Source organism: Panicum virgatum, chromosome 7K (assembly GCF_016808335.1).
Source record: "Panicum virgatum strain AP13 chromosome 7K, P.virgatum_v5, whole genome shotgun sequence".
Taxonomy (NCBI): domain Eukaryota; kingdom Viridiplantae; phylum Streptophyta; class Magnoliopsida; order Poales; family Poaceae; genus Panicum; species Panicum virgatum.
In genome coordinates this window covers 3242386-3257865 of record NC_053142.1, presented here as the reverse complement: position 1 = coordinate 3257865, position 15480 = coordinate 3242386, and the positions used below count along the sequence as shown (strand labels likewise).

At 40.8% G+C, this 15480-nt stretch overlaps 1 protein-coding gene and 1 long non-coding RNA gene across 5 annotated transcripts; both read right to left on the bottom strand.

The window, feature by feature from the left end:
• Positions 1 to 4019: 4019 nt before the first annotated feature.
• Positions 4020 to 7632, bottom strand: LOC120642848. The gene is made up of 3 exons (XR_005662753.1): positions 6023 to 7632; positions 5556 to 5613; positions 4020 to 4787 (listed from the first exon to the last, which is right to left on the bottom strand). It is a non-coding gene; the product is annotated as an uncharacterized LOC120642848 (long non-coding RNA).
• A 1142-nt stretch (positions 7633 to 8774) lies between these two features.
• LOC120639579 lies at positions 8775 to 10261 on the bottom strand. Of its 4 annotated transcripts, XM_039915445.1 has the most exons (4): positions 10004 to 10261; positions 9634 to 9817; positions 9361 to 9564; positions 8775 to 8963 (listed from the first exon to the last, which is right to left on the bottom strand). In XM_039915445.1, the coding sequence occupies exons 1-4, from the start codon at positions 10228 to 10230 to the stop codon at positions 8931 to 8933; spliced, it is 648 nt and encodes a 215-aa protein (XP_039771379.1). In that variant the 5' UTR covers positions 10231 to 10261; the 3' UTR covers positions 8775 to 8930. The 4 variants fall into 4 exon arrangements, 3 of the variants coding, with proteins under 3 accessions (XP_039771379.1, XP_039771377.1, XP_039771378.1); XM_039915443.1 differs by lacking the exon at positions 8775 to 8963 and having other exon boundaries at positions 9162 to 9564; XM_039915444.1 differs by lacking the exon at positions 8775 to 8963 and having other exon boundaries at positions 9162 to 9561.
• Positions 10262 to 15480: the final 5219 nt, after the last annotated feature.

The following is a 15480-nucleotide window of genomic DNA, read 5'->3' as shown; positions in this document are numbered from 1 at the left end:
CCGCCTCGTGAACAGTACCCGCGGTACTGTAGCACCACGGGTACTGTAGCGCGCCAGCAGCCGCCCCCTTCTTCCTTCACAATCCTCTCAATCCCACCGTGCTCATAACACTCACACTTCCTGCTTGTTCTCCTGCTCAGCATATACTCTGCTGCAGTCACAGCCCTTTGTTCCAGGAGTTTTCAACAGGTTATGTCGTTAACTATTAGAGAGATTGATCAGATGGAGACGTTTACTTCATCCTATGTTTGTTCTACTTTTTGGAGTTGTGCCACACACTGGAGACGCTATGCTAAATTAGCATCCTGTTTACGCTCACACGAGTGGCTAATTTATTTTTTTTTAGAAAAAAGGAAACGAGTGGCTAATTTAATATGTTCTTGTACTTGAACTGAAGGACATACAAATAGCTATATTTAGGTTACTGTATGTTCTTTCACTTCTGCATATCAGTCATGAACAAGTTAAAATCTATATTTCACCCGTTATCCTTGATTCCCTGTAGACCTGCGAAGCACAACGACATAAACAAAGTATATGTGCAGTGTAGTATGGGGCCAAAAAATGTTTGAAATCCAAAGCAAAAATTGCCGAATATTAAATGTAGACAGCATTTAAACTTCACTTTTGCAAAGGGCCCATATACCACAGTACGGCCAAAAAAATGATTGAAATCCAAAGCAAAAATAGCCGAATATTTGTTGGGCCTTTTTATTTGATGCTAGCCCGTGAGCGGCCCAGCATGAGAAGTAGCGTTAAGCAGCAGAAAAGAAAGAAGGGTTTCCTTTGTGACTGATGATGAATGACTTTTTCTTCTTAGATAAATAACTAAGCCCAGAATGTCGTATGATTGTTGCCACAAAATTCAAACTATGATATGATCCCTGTGCAGCATGGCACGCTAAGGTCTGGGAGCTCTGCTTTTCTTTGGCGCAGATCCTGCTATCGAGGTTTGGGGCGTGCCATTAATTTAACTTGTAATTGACAAAGAAAAAAGATTTAGTTAATAAACAACAAGAAGCGCATCAGTTGGGATTCCGAAGAGTTCCAAGAAACGCATCGGCCATGAAGTCCGATACTACGGGCGGGTCATCGGCTAGAGAACCGATTCAAGGGCAATAAATAAAGCAAAGGATAAACTTCATTACAAATAAAGAAATGCATCTAACCAATAGAACTTAATCTAACGTTATTATTAGTCGGATCGTCGGACCTAATCGAAACAACACCAACAGTAGGATGATAGATTAAATATAATTAGCCGATAAATCTAATTATAATGATGAGTATTCTTACTAGTATTTATTATGTGATTCGTCCCTTTGTTAAGTTGAATTCTTTGTAAGCATTGTAGTTTAACCATTTGCAAGATGGTCTCTGAAAAGGAGGAAAGGCAACTCGTCGCCACATGTACAGATCGGCGCGACCATAAAATTGGGCGAGGTATATATGAATGAGGTAGCTGAAAGCTGATGCAGCTGGCGCACGTACGTCAGGGCAGTTAAGGTTGTTGGCACGCATTTTAATTTGGTGGTGCGTCAGCAGTAGTGTGCAGCGCAGTCGGTGGATGGGAGCTGGCTAGGCAAATCCATGCCGGAGTGCGGGAATTTAGCTCGTTGGATGGGTCTGCTGGCATGTGGATCTATCCGTCCCACGCGTCGCGCGCTGCCTGCCCGGAACGCCTCGCTCCTACCTCCTCCTGCCCATGGCCCTGCTGTCAGCAAATTGCTACTACTCCCTCGGTTCCAAATTATTAGACATTCCAATAATTTTGAAGAGTCAAAAATTTTTATGTTTGACTAAATTTATATAATAAAATAATAATATTTATTATATAAACTAAGTACCATTAGATTCTTTATTAGTTATATTTTTATAGTACATCAATTTGATATCATAAATTTTTATATTTCTCTCTATAATTTTGGTCAAACTTAAGATTGCTTTGACTCTCCAAGATTCTTGGGATGTCTTATAATTTGGAACGGAGGGAGTAGTAAACAAATTTTTTTTTTGCAAAAGCTAGCTTTGAAATAATTCAATTCATTCGGGCGAGAAGCCATCAACTTGGAACTTTGGAATCGATTTAGGAAGGCCGTACAACCTCTAAGAAGCGCGCGCTAGAGATCATCATGAGCTGCATATCCGACGATCGATGCGATCATACACGGACGAGCTGAGGAAATTCGAACGAAGGCAGGCAGTGCAGTGCATGCTGCTGCTGTTGGTCTAGTATAACAACTCCGATCCATCCACAGGTATTCCCATCAGTATATTGTAGGAACTGAATTCCATGCATGTTGTACACCAATGTCTCTCTCTTTGCAGCATCCCCTCTATGTCTCAAAATATAAATATTTTTAAATCTGGTCGAATTCAAATTTGTTCAACTTTGACCATCAATATTCTTATGAATGAATATTTTAAATATTAACACTTATACAATAAGATAATTGTTTTCATAAGCAATATTATTTTTCTTATAAATTATTTATTATTTATAGTTAAAATTGAACATATTTGATTTTGACCAAATTTAGAAATACTTATATTATGAAACGGAGGAAGTATATATACAGACATGAGTACGCACGGTCGCTGGGTAGCTAGCGCGGGAAGAATGGAGGTACTGATGATTCAGTTGCATGCATGCACGCTGCTACAGCTAGCCAACATTGAATCCATTCACGCCTCGCACGCTGCTTCCTTCCTGAATCATATCCTGCTTTGTCCCTCCAGATGAATGCAATGCCTGCACTGCCTGCAGCTAGCGGTCCTCCACACCATCCCAGTCATCACCTACAACATTATTATTATGAGTTTTTTTTTAGCATAAGAGATCTGCATATGTTGAGCCAGCAGCTAGTCAGACTCGTGATCACAATGACGATCGTCCATGTGAGTTGCTGTACTTTCTTACCTCAAATGTCTAGTCCATCCCACGTCGTCCATCATCCACATGATAAACGGGACAAACTTCTTATATATATGCCAAGCTCTCACATGCATGAATTAATGATCAACGGTGGAGATCAAAATGTTTACGTACACGTGGCTTCCTAGAGATTGATCCGGCATTTCTCAAGAATAACAAAGTCACCATAGCCATCTTGGTCTCAATGAGCATGTCGCCAGCCACAAAAAAGTTGCGCCAGTTAAATTTTAAAATTAATCTAGAAAAAATATGACCATCCTTGCCGAATCGACAACTTGACCTACCTAGGTGAGCAGGTTACACCATAAAAAATTTTACCAGTGGAGCAACGCGAGTTCACATATCACAATATATATATTTCGTATCCGTGTAGAAAAAAGATTTGAAAGTTTGTGTACAAGGCACATACATATAATATTCTTCAAAAACATCTACCAACGGAAGACAAATTTTAGCGACGTGGACACATACCATGACCAAAAGTCGTCGAGCTTCTGCCGGGTCGTTGCGTTGCGTGTGCACGTGCATGCAACAGCATCATGAGTCCATATAGTTGTGGACTTGTGGCAGACTCGTGATGAGGGAATCCCATGACTCCACGCATGTGATGAAGTCCAACATCACTGACGACGAACCACGAACGTGATGGCCACACCGGCCGGCCGGCTAGCTCAGTAGACCTATATAGCTCACGTGATCGACGCGACTCAGTAAAGCTGCATTATCGAATCTTTCATTTTGTGCTGTCGTTGGCGTATATTTACGCGCACGTGCACGTGGTAAAGGATTTGAAACTTTTCGTATTTGAATTTTCAAAATTTACTAGATAGCTAATTAATAAGTACACGGCTAACGTATGGCCGGCCGTAAATTAGGCCGGCCGTATGGCATACCCTTTTTTGGCCATCTAGAGGTAACATGTTTCTCTTTTTGTAAAAAATTGCTTCCAGAGTGCAACTTTAGGATAAAGACAAAAAAGATGACATCAGCACATGCAAAAGCAATCTCAGACTTTAAAAAGCCGTAACTTTACCCTAGACCATCAAAATTAAAATCTAATTGCACCATTGAGTTGCCCTCAACAAAACCATCAAAACAAGATCTTACTTCAATATTTTTCGATGATATTTTTTCTCATGCAGTCCCAAAAAGCACTTTTGTTGAAAGTTGAAAGCATATCATAATAAACTCTGAAGCAATTTAGTAAATGTACAAACCAAAAAAATTGCTCGATTTTAGGCATGTCTTAATAAACTCTGAAGCAATTTAGTAAATGTACAAACCTAATTTAGTACCATACTTTTGCCTGATGAATGATGAAAAGAGCTGCCATTATTCATGTTACAAGATCTAAAATAAAATGAATTTGGCATCCTATTACAAGTGCATCTATGCTTGTTAGAAATTACAGTTTTGTCTACACAATTTTACTCCTGCACTTGTAGTTACCTCATCAGGTCCTCAATCAATGTGGTGCCTGCAACTGCATCATCTCGTCCTAATCTACAAGCACTTCAGAACACACAGCACTGCATCATCTCGTCCTAATCTACAAGCACTTCAAAACACACTGCACTGCATCATCTCGTCCTAATCTACAAGCACTTCAGAACACACAGCATCAACCCCAAGAAAAAAAGAACACAGAAATGTCATGCATCATCATGCATTTTAGAACACAATTTTTAGACCTACATAGTTACTTATTTATTTGTCTACTACTTTCATTACGGAACTATGTGAACCAGAAATTGTAAAATGCACTCAATATGTACTCCAAAGTGCCATATGTATTTACTTCTAATTACTCAAAATGTCTTTCAGTCTGCATCCATGTTCAAAATCTGGTAACCTGCATTGTAATTATAAAAAAAATCAGAGAGAACATTCAACTATGTAAGTAATGGAGGTCCAAAAAAACATTCACAAATTAGTAGGCAGTTGTATTAGCATTGCTGGCAGTTGTATGTTATCTATTTTCTAAAGGCAACAAAATTGCTTAATGAAATGTATTATTATGCCTAGATACAACAATAAAATTGCTTATTGGGAATCAATATTATTGCATTCGTAGAACAGTTTTATTGAGAACCAATATTAAAATGCCTATATAAGTCTGAAAAAAGACATAACCGATCTAATTAAAATGCTTATGAATCATAATGCAAAAATGCTAAATTCAAAATTAATAAATTACTTGATGATTTAGCAAAAGTTTCCATGGCTGAATCATGCATTACCAAGAGAACATAAAGGAGTTAAGGGCATAATAAAAGTCCCAGACAATACAAAAGATAAAACTGGTGTCAACAGTTTTCAGAGGTGCAGTAGACATATCACCAAGGCCCAAGCTAAGAGATGACAACCATAGCAATTGTGTACTAGCAACCTCTAGAAAGACTTAAAGATTTGGGGGGCAGACCTAAAATCTCTATAGTGGCCACACTTTCATGTGCACCACCTCCCTAAGACTATGATTTTCACTTCCCACTACATCTAAACCATCAGAAAATAATAAAGGCATGTTCTGGCAATGAATTTGTGCAAGGATTGAGCAAAATCACCACATGAAGTAAAATAAAATTGAAAAATAGCACAAGTGCAGGACCTCACCCCTCACCTGATCCTTTTAATAAACCACCCTCGTGCACCCTATTTGGAACTTCTGGAGCAGCAACCTAGCAGTAAAAAATAGTAGAATCATCTGACTGAAATGGTAAAATTGATAAGTTCAGCGGCAGCGCATATGCTCGCTGCCCAAACGGCCAAAATATTCCAACCCTTTCTGGAGGGCCACCGTCACCCAACCCATAAATTGCTTAGCTGGTTTAGCATAAGCTACTATCGCAAACACAAAAGTTCTTAGCTGGTATGATTAATTGCATGTTGGTTTAGCATAAGTTGCACACATGAAAAATCCAAAAAAAAACTATCAGTAGGAACACATGAAAAATGTTATAATCAGAAAGTAAAAATGCTCTAAACAAAAGCCAAAAAAAACTATCAGTAGAAACTACTTGTACTGGACATCTGAAATGCTTGGTATATTTTTCTAATGCATAAAAAATAGCAGATAAAGCTAAATACCCGCAACGTGTCGAGCAGCACACTAATTGTAGGACAAAGTGCAACATTGAAAAATGATGTTTCATTCTTTCTTCTTTTTATTGCAGCACAAATACTTTGGTTGTAAGAAGACCTCACAAACCTGTCAAATTAGGTCAAGAAGTTAGCAGACTAGCACCAGTACATTGTTTTGCCTATCAAAGATCATATTGTTGTGTAGTACAGAAACATATTGTTGCCTACTCAAATGTATTTGCATAATCTGGAATCATATTATTGGCTACTGAGAAAAAATTATATGCAATGCTTATGTACTGATGAGAAAAAGCGTAAAATTTTTCTAAATTGAACTGAAGAATAATATTTTGTCTAAATAATAACAGTATTTTGCCAGATTAATAACACTACTTTGCCTATCTTAGAATATAGAACTTTGCCAACTGAGAATAGTACTTTGCTAAAAGAGAATAGCATTGTTTCTAAATAAGAATATTACTTCTAATTATCATATTTGCTCATGATGCATGACAATGAACAAAAAGGATACTCTGAATTGTGTAAAAGGGTGAAAACCAAATAATCAGAGAGGATAAGTAGCTTACTGTTTATACTAATCACACTAGGAAGTAGTCATATTATTTTGACTGCACATATGACATGCCGAAAACATTGGTTGAAACCATAGAGATGATGCACATGCAAGATGCGATGCACTATAATATGAGTGAATGTCCAAAATATGAAGGAAAGTACAATGAAACTAGAACCTTTGGTCCTAGTTGAGATATTACTTTGCTTAAGCTGTAACAGCTAACAACTCTTTTACTTGATACGAGTAGTGTTTTACTTAATTGATATAGTACTTTGCCTATTTAATAGAATATTATTGCCTTCTAGGATCCGATTATTGCCCATGTACAACAAAAAGTATTGCTTAGTATAATAATATGGTTAGGAATTCCATGTGTTCAACCAATCACCATCATTTTGAATGCTGTTTAATATCATAAGTAACACATCATAAGAATTTGATTAATGTTCAGTAGAAATCTAATGACATGAATTAAAACATCTCATAAGTATCCTCTGTTCACAGAGGGCTCCTTCTCTTCCTCCCAAATCGATTTGGGTTTCTCCCTCTACCAAAAAAGTCTGATAAATAATCACCCAAATCAAATAGATTCCTAGCACAAAAAACAGATCATGTACAAACCATTTCTCGCCTTCGCATGGATCCGCTCTTCCACTAACTGAATATCCCTGCATCTCGACCGAAAATTCCCTACAAAGAATCCCCAAAATTCAGTTCGTTTCGCGACGAGAAATCAGAAGAGTATCGAAGAAATCCATGGAGGAGGGCGGGGGTTCGTCGGCGTGAGTGGAGGGCCGTGGAGGGAGGAGAAGGGCGGGGGGTCACCAGCGTGAGGGTGGGCAGCGGAGGGAGGAGGCGCCTTCTACCCGTTCGAGAGTGCGAGGGGCTCCCCGGACAAGGAGGAGCCCTCGGCGCGGTGGACGAGGGCGATGACGACGAGCGCCTCCTGCGCGGGCGAGAGCGCGATAGGCTTCCCGAACGAGGAGGCCTCGGCGCCGCCGACGGTGGCGCGCGAGGCCGACGAGCGCCTCCTGCACGGGCGAGAGCGCAAGGGGCTCCCTGGACGAGGAGGGGAGGCCTCGCCGTGGCGGATGGGGGCGGCGGCACCGAGGACGGCAGCAACGACATGTCCGCCCGCGGTGGCGGGGTCGTTCCAGGGTCTCGACCCAGATCTAGAGCGGGAGAGAGAAGCTTACATAGAGAGAGAAATGGGAGAGGTGAACTAATGAAATGAGTAAATGATGGATGGTGGATGGAGGATGGATGGAGCAGCTGTGCAGGAGCACAAACTTACGGCCTGCTGTTCTGAAGTCTTTACCAATTAATAATCAACGCTAGCTCAAGGGCATGCACCTCGGTCTGGGATAGATATGGACCCACCACAACGTACGTATGAGATGGAACTTAATTTGGATCGCACAGTGTCCCTTAATCTGATCACTGTAGCTAGCTAGCTCTCGCCCGACGGGGTGGTGGTACCAACCAAGGCACATTCATTGTGGGCCCATGCATGGGTTGACCCTGTAGTTAAAATGGCCTTATTGGGAAAAAAATTGGGTGGACACCGGGCGCACAGGCGCCCCCGTGCAACCGCCCGCCCAATGCCCGCCTTTTCCAATCGGACGACGCCTGCCGTTCGGCTCCTGCTTGCTCCCGCGCAACGTAAGGTGCCCGCTTGGCTTCCGCTAAACTCGCTTGCTCGGCTCGCCTCCTTTTCCTAGCCTCGTCTTGCCTCCCGATCGTAACGCAAGGCTTGAAGCCCTAACTGGCACTCGCGTGCAGCGACAGTTCGGTGAAGCCCTATCCGGCGACGGCGACGGGGGGAGGGGATCAAGCGGCGGTTCACGTCACCCGTGCGAAGCCCTACCCAGGCTAGGTGATGCTGCTAAAACGGCCTATAGTGATGTCCATAAAGGTAACCTGCAATTGTTGCCCGTCACCCCACCAGTAGAGGTGACGGGCTTTATCTCCGCGCGTCATCTCGGACCAGTTTGGGCCTCGCGAGGCCTCGCGCAGAAACGTGGCCTGTCACCTTAGAGAGAGCATAGGTGACGGGCCATGACTCAAGCTGCGAAGGTGACGGCATTTATTATTGCGTCACCGCGTCTAGTCGTTTATGCCAGAAACATCTAGTATGCAGTAGCCAAGGACATCCAGAAAATGAGTCATCACAAAAGGATATTACAATCAAGGACATGTTGTGATGCTCGTGTTCAGTTTAGTATCAGCAAAGAGGGAGTTTGGACAGTGCAAAAGGTCGTACTAGAGCACAACCAAGACAATAATTCAACATTCTGTATGGGGGCAAAGAAGGATCCAAGACAATAATTCTGATGTTCAAGAAAATATGTTGGAAGTATAACTGTGCTCTTTTGATGTTAAGGAACCTGCCATTTTTTTATTAGTTTGATAGTTTCTAAAATGTGAAACCTGATGGCAATGGCTCAAATTGAACTTGTCATCCATTTGAGTGAACCATATTATTCATATCCCTTGCAATGTTCTTTTGTCTTAAATTGAATCATCCAAAACAGAAACATGTCATTGTATACAATTGAACGACAGCCATGTTAAAAAAACAACCATATTTATTTCAGAATAATATCTCCTTTGTCATACATCCATACATTGTACAGTTTGAGCGCTACACTATATACATCAGATCCTATACAAAATTTGAGCCTTATACTATATACATCAGAATGTATACAAAATTGAGCAAGGGCTACTCTGTCCCCAAACAGCTTGTGAACCGCCTTTTTTCTTCCTTTGGTTCCTCAAGAGCAGCATTGTCTTCTAATGGCTCCGTGCTTGCCCTATCAACACTTGCCTCTCCCTCCTCCATTGGCTTGTCAGGAGTCACAATATTCTCTGAAGTTTTGGCACTCACCTCATCAGCCTCCATTTGTTTCTCAAGAGAAGCATTGTCTCCTGATGGCTCTGCATCTGCCTTGTGTTCCTCCGATGACTTCTGGAACAGCGTCAATTTGAGGTTCCGGTGGTTCCATGGCAGTTACTGGAATTAATTAATGATACATACATTTGCTCCAGATGTAGTCACGACCTTCAAACCAGAAGTACATGCATGAGCTTCTTGCAGTGTTGAGTAATCTTTAGCCTCCAGTTTCCGAGTGGCATTCGCGTATAGCCACTTGACCCAATCACCCACAAATCTGAATGCATATGCTGAAGCCAGCAACGGAAAGAGTCTGCTTTGTTTAGTCCTGTAATTAAGAAATGTAACCAGTTTGAATGCATTAGTCACCTGTTGATAATCGAAGGATGAATAATGTATCCATGTTAAGCGTAAGCAGTAGCACTGGGCAGTTGATTCACAAATTTATTCAGAAATTAGCAGAGAAAATGAATAAATGACAACACAAAAGGATAAGGCAGGAACATAGATGAACCTCAGAGCGGACGGATGGGGAGGCAGCAGCGCCCGCGCCCGGCCGCGGGCGGACCAGCAGTGGCGGAGGGGAAGAGCAACGGTGACACGGGGCCGGGCCACTGGGCGGGGAGGAGGCGCCGCCAGGCGGACTCGATGGGGAGGGTGGCCTGGTGAGGAGGCAGCTGCGCCCGATGCGTCAGGGAGTGCGGCTCGGATGCGTGGTAGCGGGGGCTCTGACGATGCCATCCAGCGAACAGGAGCGGAAGAAAAGAAGGCGGAGCCGTACAAAGAAGCTGAGCCGAGCCGCGTCTGCGTGAAGGAAGAGAGCCGTTCACTGCACCATCCGTCGGAATGGAGATCGACGGCATCACGGCAGGGAGCGCACGAGAGCCTCCATGCGCTCGGTGCGCACCCCATTTTTTCCCCCTTGTTGGGCCACTGGGTTCTAGAACGAAATTAAAACCTGCGTACCCAAGTTTGTACAGTACATCTCTCCCGAAATTGGCAAATTTTCGAGTGATTCATGCATTCCGGGGAAAAGAGATTGGCACCATTTTTGTGTGTGGAGCTAGAGCATGCATGCACTCGCTTAACCTGCAGTGCTACTAAATCTCTTTCTGTGCGTGTGGCACCGAACGAAACCGGATGTCCAACAGGCAAGGAGGAACATGCAGCTCAGCATAAATATATATAATCGTCAAAATTTAGTTCGTGAACTAAATTTACTATGTTACCGAATAATGTTCAATAATAGCTCACCGGTTCTGAACTACTAAAAATTTATTTAGTATTTCTAAATAGTTTAATAGCTATTGACATAGAATAAACTGCTACACCTCTTGGTAAGTTCGCATGCTTGCCATGCATTTTACCAAGTTAATTAGTTGCGCAGATCCATGCATCCTTAACTTGTCAATATAAATATAATCTCCAATAAATAAATTCGTAGCTGCTAGATGCCTCGACCGCAACAAAGGAAAGGAAAAAAAATGGGTGCGGACCGTCCGCACACAGCCTCCCTTGAGGTCCCGCTCCCGATGATCAACGCGTGGCTGCGGATTTGATCCGACGCTCGTGACCTTCAGGCTCGTTCTGCGGACGCTCGCCTACTGACTCGATCGGCTCGCGGCTCTTAGTTGTCGGTTCCCAGCCTCGGCTTGAGTCTCCATCAGATCAAGAACGCCCACTACACCGGGAGCCCTAACGTTTGGCAGCCACCACAAGCAAGGGCGTCTCCGTGTTTGATCGCAGCGAGCAAGGGCAGCCACCAGGCACCATGGCAGGAGAAGCTGACCCAGACATCCCAACCACTGCAGCCGCCATGCTAGTTGTAGGACAGGTGAAACAAAGCGGTTTCCAATCGTTTCCAATGGTGCCGTTTGCGCCTGCCCTAGCAAACGACAGGGAGCAGACAACACAGGTAGAATGCATCGTTCTTTTATCATCATAGATAGTGTTTCACAGGTATCTCTCGTTGAATATGTGTTATGTACCCTTCACTGATTTATGGCCATATGCTATAGAGTCCACAAAATTCCAGTGAGGACAACAACACAGTTGTGCATGAAGCAATATCAGAGAAAGCACAAGATGAGGTAACTAAATTTAAAAAGTAGCACATTATGAATCAATAGGTGGTTCATGAAATTGGCCAAGCTTTGATCATTCCTGAAGTTGGTATGGCTTTTGATTCGGAGGAGAAAGCTTGGGAGATGTACAACACCTATGCCAGTAAGGTTGGGTTCAGTGTTAGAAAGAATCATTCAAAGCTTCGAGAAGACAAAACTATATATCAGAAATATATAGTTTGCAGTAATGAAGGATATCGACGAAACAAGTCATCACAGAAAGACATTACAAGGACAGGTTGTGAGGCTCGTGTTTAGTTCAGTGTTAGCAAAGAGGGAATTTGGACAGTGCATAGAAGGTTGTACTTGATCACAATCATTATCTTGCTAGTCCAAATAAGTTGCACAAGCTGAAGGGCCAGCGGCGTGTTGCAGAAGCAGACAGGATGCTAATTAGTTAGATAACGGAAGCCGGGATGAAGCCAGCCCAGGTGTATGAGTTCATGAAGGAGTTTTATGGAGGAGCTGACAAAGTCCCATTATCAAGGATGGACTGCAATAATGCAATTGGCCTCGAGCGCAAAAAGTACTTAGAATCCAATGATGCGCAAACATTGTTGGAATACTTGAAGAACAAGCAAATAGAGGATCCTACATTTTTTATGCAATTGAAATAGATGAGGAAGATGATCGGATAGCTAATTTCTTTTGGGCAGATGGTCAATCTATCATGGATTATGCATGTTTTGGTGATGCTGTGTCATTTGACACCACGTTTCTGACTAATAAGTTTGAAATGCCTTTTGCTCCAATCCTTGGAACTAATCATCACAAGCAAACAATAATTTTTGGGGCTGCCCTGATATTTAATGAGACTATTGAATCATCTGTCCCTTCCTAACAGCAATGTCGGGTAAGCATCCAAGTAAAATTTTTACTAATCAAGATGCAGCCATGGCAGGAGCAGTTGCTTATGAATTTCCAAATAAGCCATCGTCTTTGTTTGTTTCACATATATGTTAATGCCGCTACACATTTGGGGCATGTAATTTATAAGCATCCTGATAAGTTTCTACCAGCTTTTAAGAGATGTGTCTATGAAGACAGATCAGAAGCTATTTTTATCCAGAAATGGAATGAATTATTATCTGAGTATAAGCTTGAGGACAATAAATGGATGAAAAATTTATATGATTTGAGGAAAAAGTGGGCCGCTGTCTACCGTGACTCTTTCACATCTGACATGAACTTAACTCAAAGGAGCGAAGGTATGAATAATGTATTCAAGAAAAGATTTTGTAGGAGACTTAGACTTTCAGAACTTCTTGCAGAATGTGATAAGGTTTCTGCTAGCCTTAGTGAAAATGAGTTAGACGCAGATTTTAATTCACGTCGGAAGACCCCAGTAACTTAGATCTCAAATTTGCCCATGTTGAAAACTGCAGCTGAATCATATACAAGGAGGATGTATTCGGAGTTTGAGGAAGAGTTTAAAGAACAATTTTCATTCTCATGGAAGTTGGTACAAATTGATGGGTCAATCTTAACATACAAGGTTGCACATATGCACTCTAATTGTGGAGCAACAGTTCAGTTCAGCACTGTAGATATGACCGTTACATATTTTTGCCGAAAGTTTGAATGTATAGGTATGTATGTACACACATTTATTAATAATTACCTATTGTTTCTAATATACTATGGGCGTATGTAATTGTCTATTTATCATGAAGGTATATTGTGCAAGCATGCCTTAAAAGTCTTAAATGCAAATAATGTGTTTAATTTGCCACCACAATACATAATGGGAAGATGGACAAATTATGCAAAAAGAGGATTCTATGCTGACAAACAAGAAAGTGGGAGGGAAAGTAACAAAACATGGACTGCACGTATCTCACGAATGGCAACATCCACAGCATTGAAGTGTTCAGTGTCAAAAGAACTTCTTCATGATTTGGAGAAAGGCATGCAAAACTTGGATTTGGAAGCAGATGCTTATTTGAACAAGATGAAAGAGAAATCTGATGAGGTTCCCCTAGTATCGACTATCACAGACCCATTGAAAGGCAAAATATCGTTTAAAACTCCTCATGTGGTAAAAACCGCAAAGCAAAAACGGTTACCAAACGTACTTGAAAAAGGTACAGGGAGAAAGAGAAAAAGTGCTAAGAAGAAATGTACTGATCCAATCTTTTTCTAGCTGATTTTGTTTCCAGCTTTGCTACTTCTATAGTTTTTCTTATTTTAACCTTTGCGTATAGGAGATCCAAATAATGCTACACAAAATAAAGATAAAAGTGTTGTTCCAAATCAATTCATCGTAGGTCATCAATTTGACTATTCCTTTTTCCTATTTTATTCACTTACAAAAATTTTTATGAACAATTTAGTATCTACTTCGTTTGATCGTCGTTGCAATTCTGCATTGCACTGATCCATTCAATCTTGATACCGTCAATTTAACCGGTCGGCTATTTTTCTACTGTCGCTTGTCCAATTTGTCTAGATTTTCACTATAGTTTGGACAATTTAACAACGATTTGGACATCTTGGGTATATGGTTTAGACTCCATCAAAAGGATCTAGAAATTCTATAAACTTAAGCGCACAAATATTTTTAGTCACATTGATTATGTTGCCACACAATCACCAAAATCATAATTGTGATCTAATGGGGCCATGTTTCTTACATGGGCCAGTTTTGAACAAATAATCCGGACCGGACGTAATTAACCCAATTCAGTATGTGATGATCGAGCAGCTAGCTGATGCAGATATGGATACCTGCTACATGTGAATGTGATCGATGCTCTACAGTACATGCACCAGATTAATTAAGTAGTTTATTACTTAATTATATACTGCAGGTACATGGTGTTAGTTGTTGCAGCTGGTTTGAACGAACGATGCATCCATCCAAATTAAATCAAACTAGTCTATCAACTCGTGCTCCCGCACAAGCTAGTTAGAGATATTCTAATATATTACTGCAAAAATACATATTTATTATTATGTAATTGTAATAAATGTGATAGGTTTAGTTACTCACAATTTTTCTCACTTCACACCACACCTCCATATATGTTTGATATGTATTTAATTGAATACTTTGTTTGAGATATGTGAGCAACATGAAAATTGGTATTCTTATCTGTTCTCTTATACATAAATATATAGTGACAAACACATTATGGTTAGTATGTTTATATAAATAATAACATAAATAATATATTAATAATGATAGGAATAACAATTTAGAATTTTATATTGATGCGCTTTAATATTTTATTATAATAACATAATTTTGATTCAGATTTGGGGTTCATCTTAACTTTTTATTATGTTATTATTGGATATTTAGGGGGTTATTTGATATTATTTTATAATGGGATAAGTGGGTAATTTATATGAAGATTAGAGGGTTACTTTAGATTAGTTCTTTATAATGGCAGAGGTGGGTAATTTAGATACATGTTTAGGGGGTTATTTTAGTTTATTTTTATAATGGCAAAGGTGGGTAATTTATTAAAAAAATAACAGATCCAATGGCTATTATGATTAGAGTTGCCGAATTGATGGCCGGATGTTTCTGATTTTTGTGAGAATTTGTAGGATTTCTCTATTTTTTTAGACTGTCCACCTAGGATCCTAGGTAGCTTCACCTGGATGCTTCAAAATGAACCTCCAATTAGTAATAGTAAGATAGAGCAATATATATATATAAAATATTTGGCAAATCTGACGGTACTACATAGACAGTGGTATACCTAAGCTTTAATTAGCTACGGCCACCACTGGATCCGCACGCTGATGTGCAGCATGAACGAAACGATGATGTGTCCAAATGGAGTAATTACTAGTAGGTATTAGCAGTAGTGCAGTGTCGTAAAAAAAGCAAAACTCTACATTTCTAAATTAGCAGGGG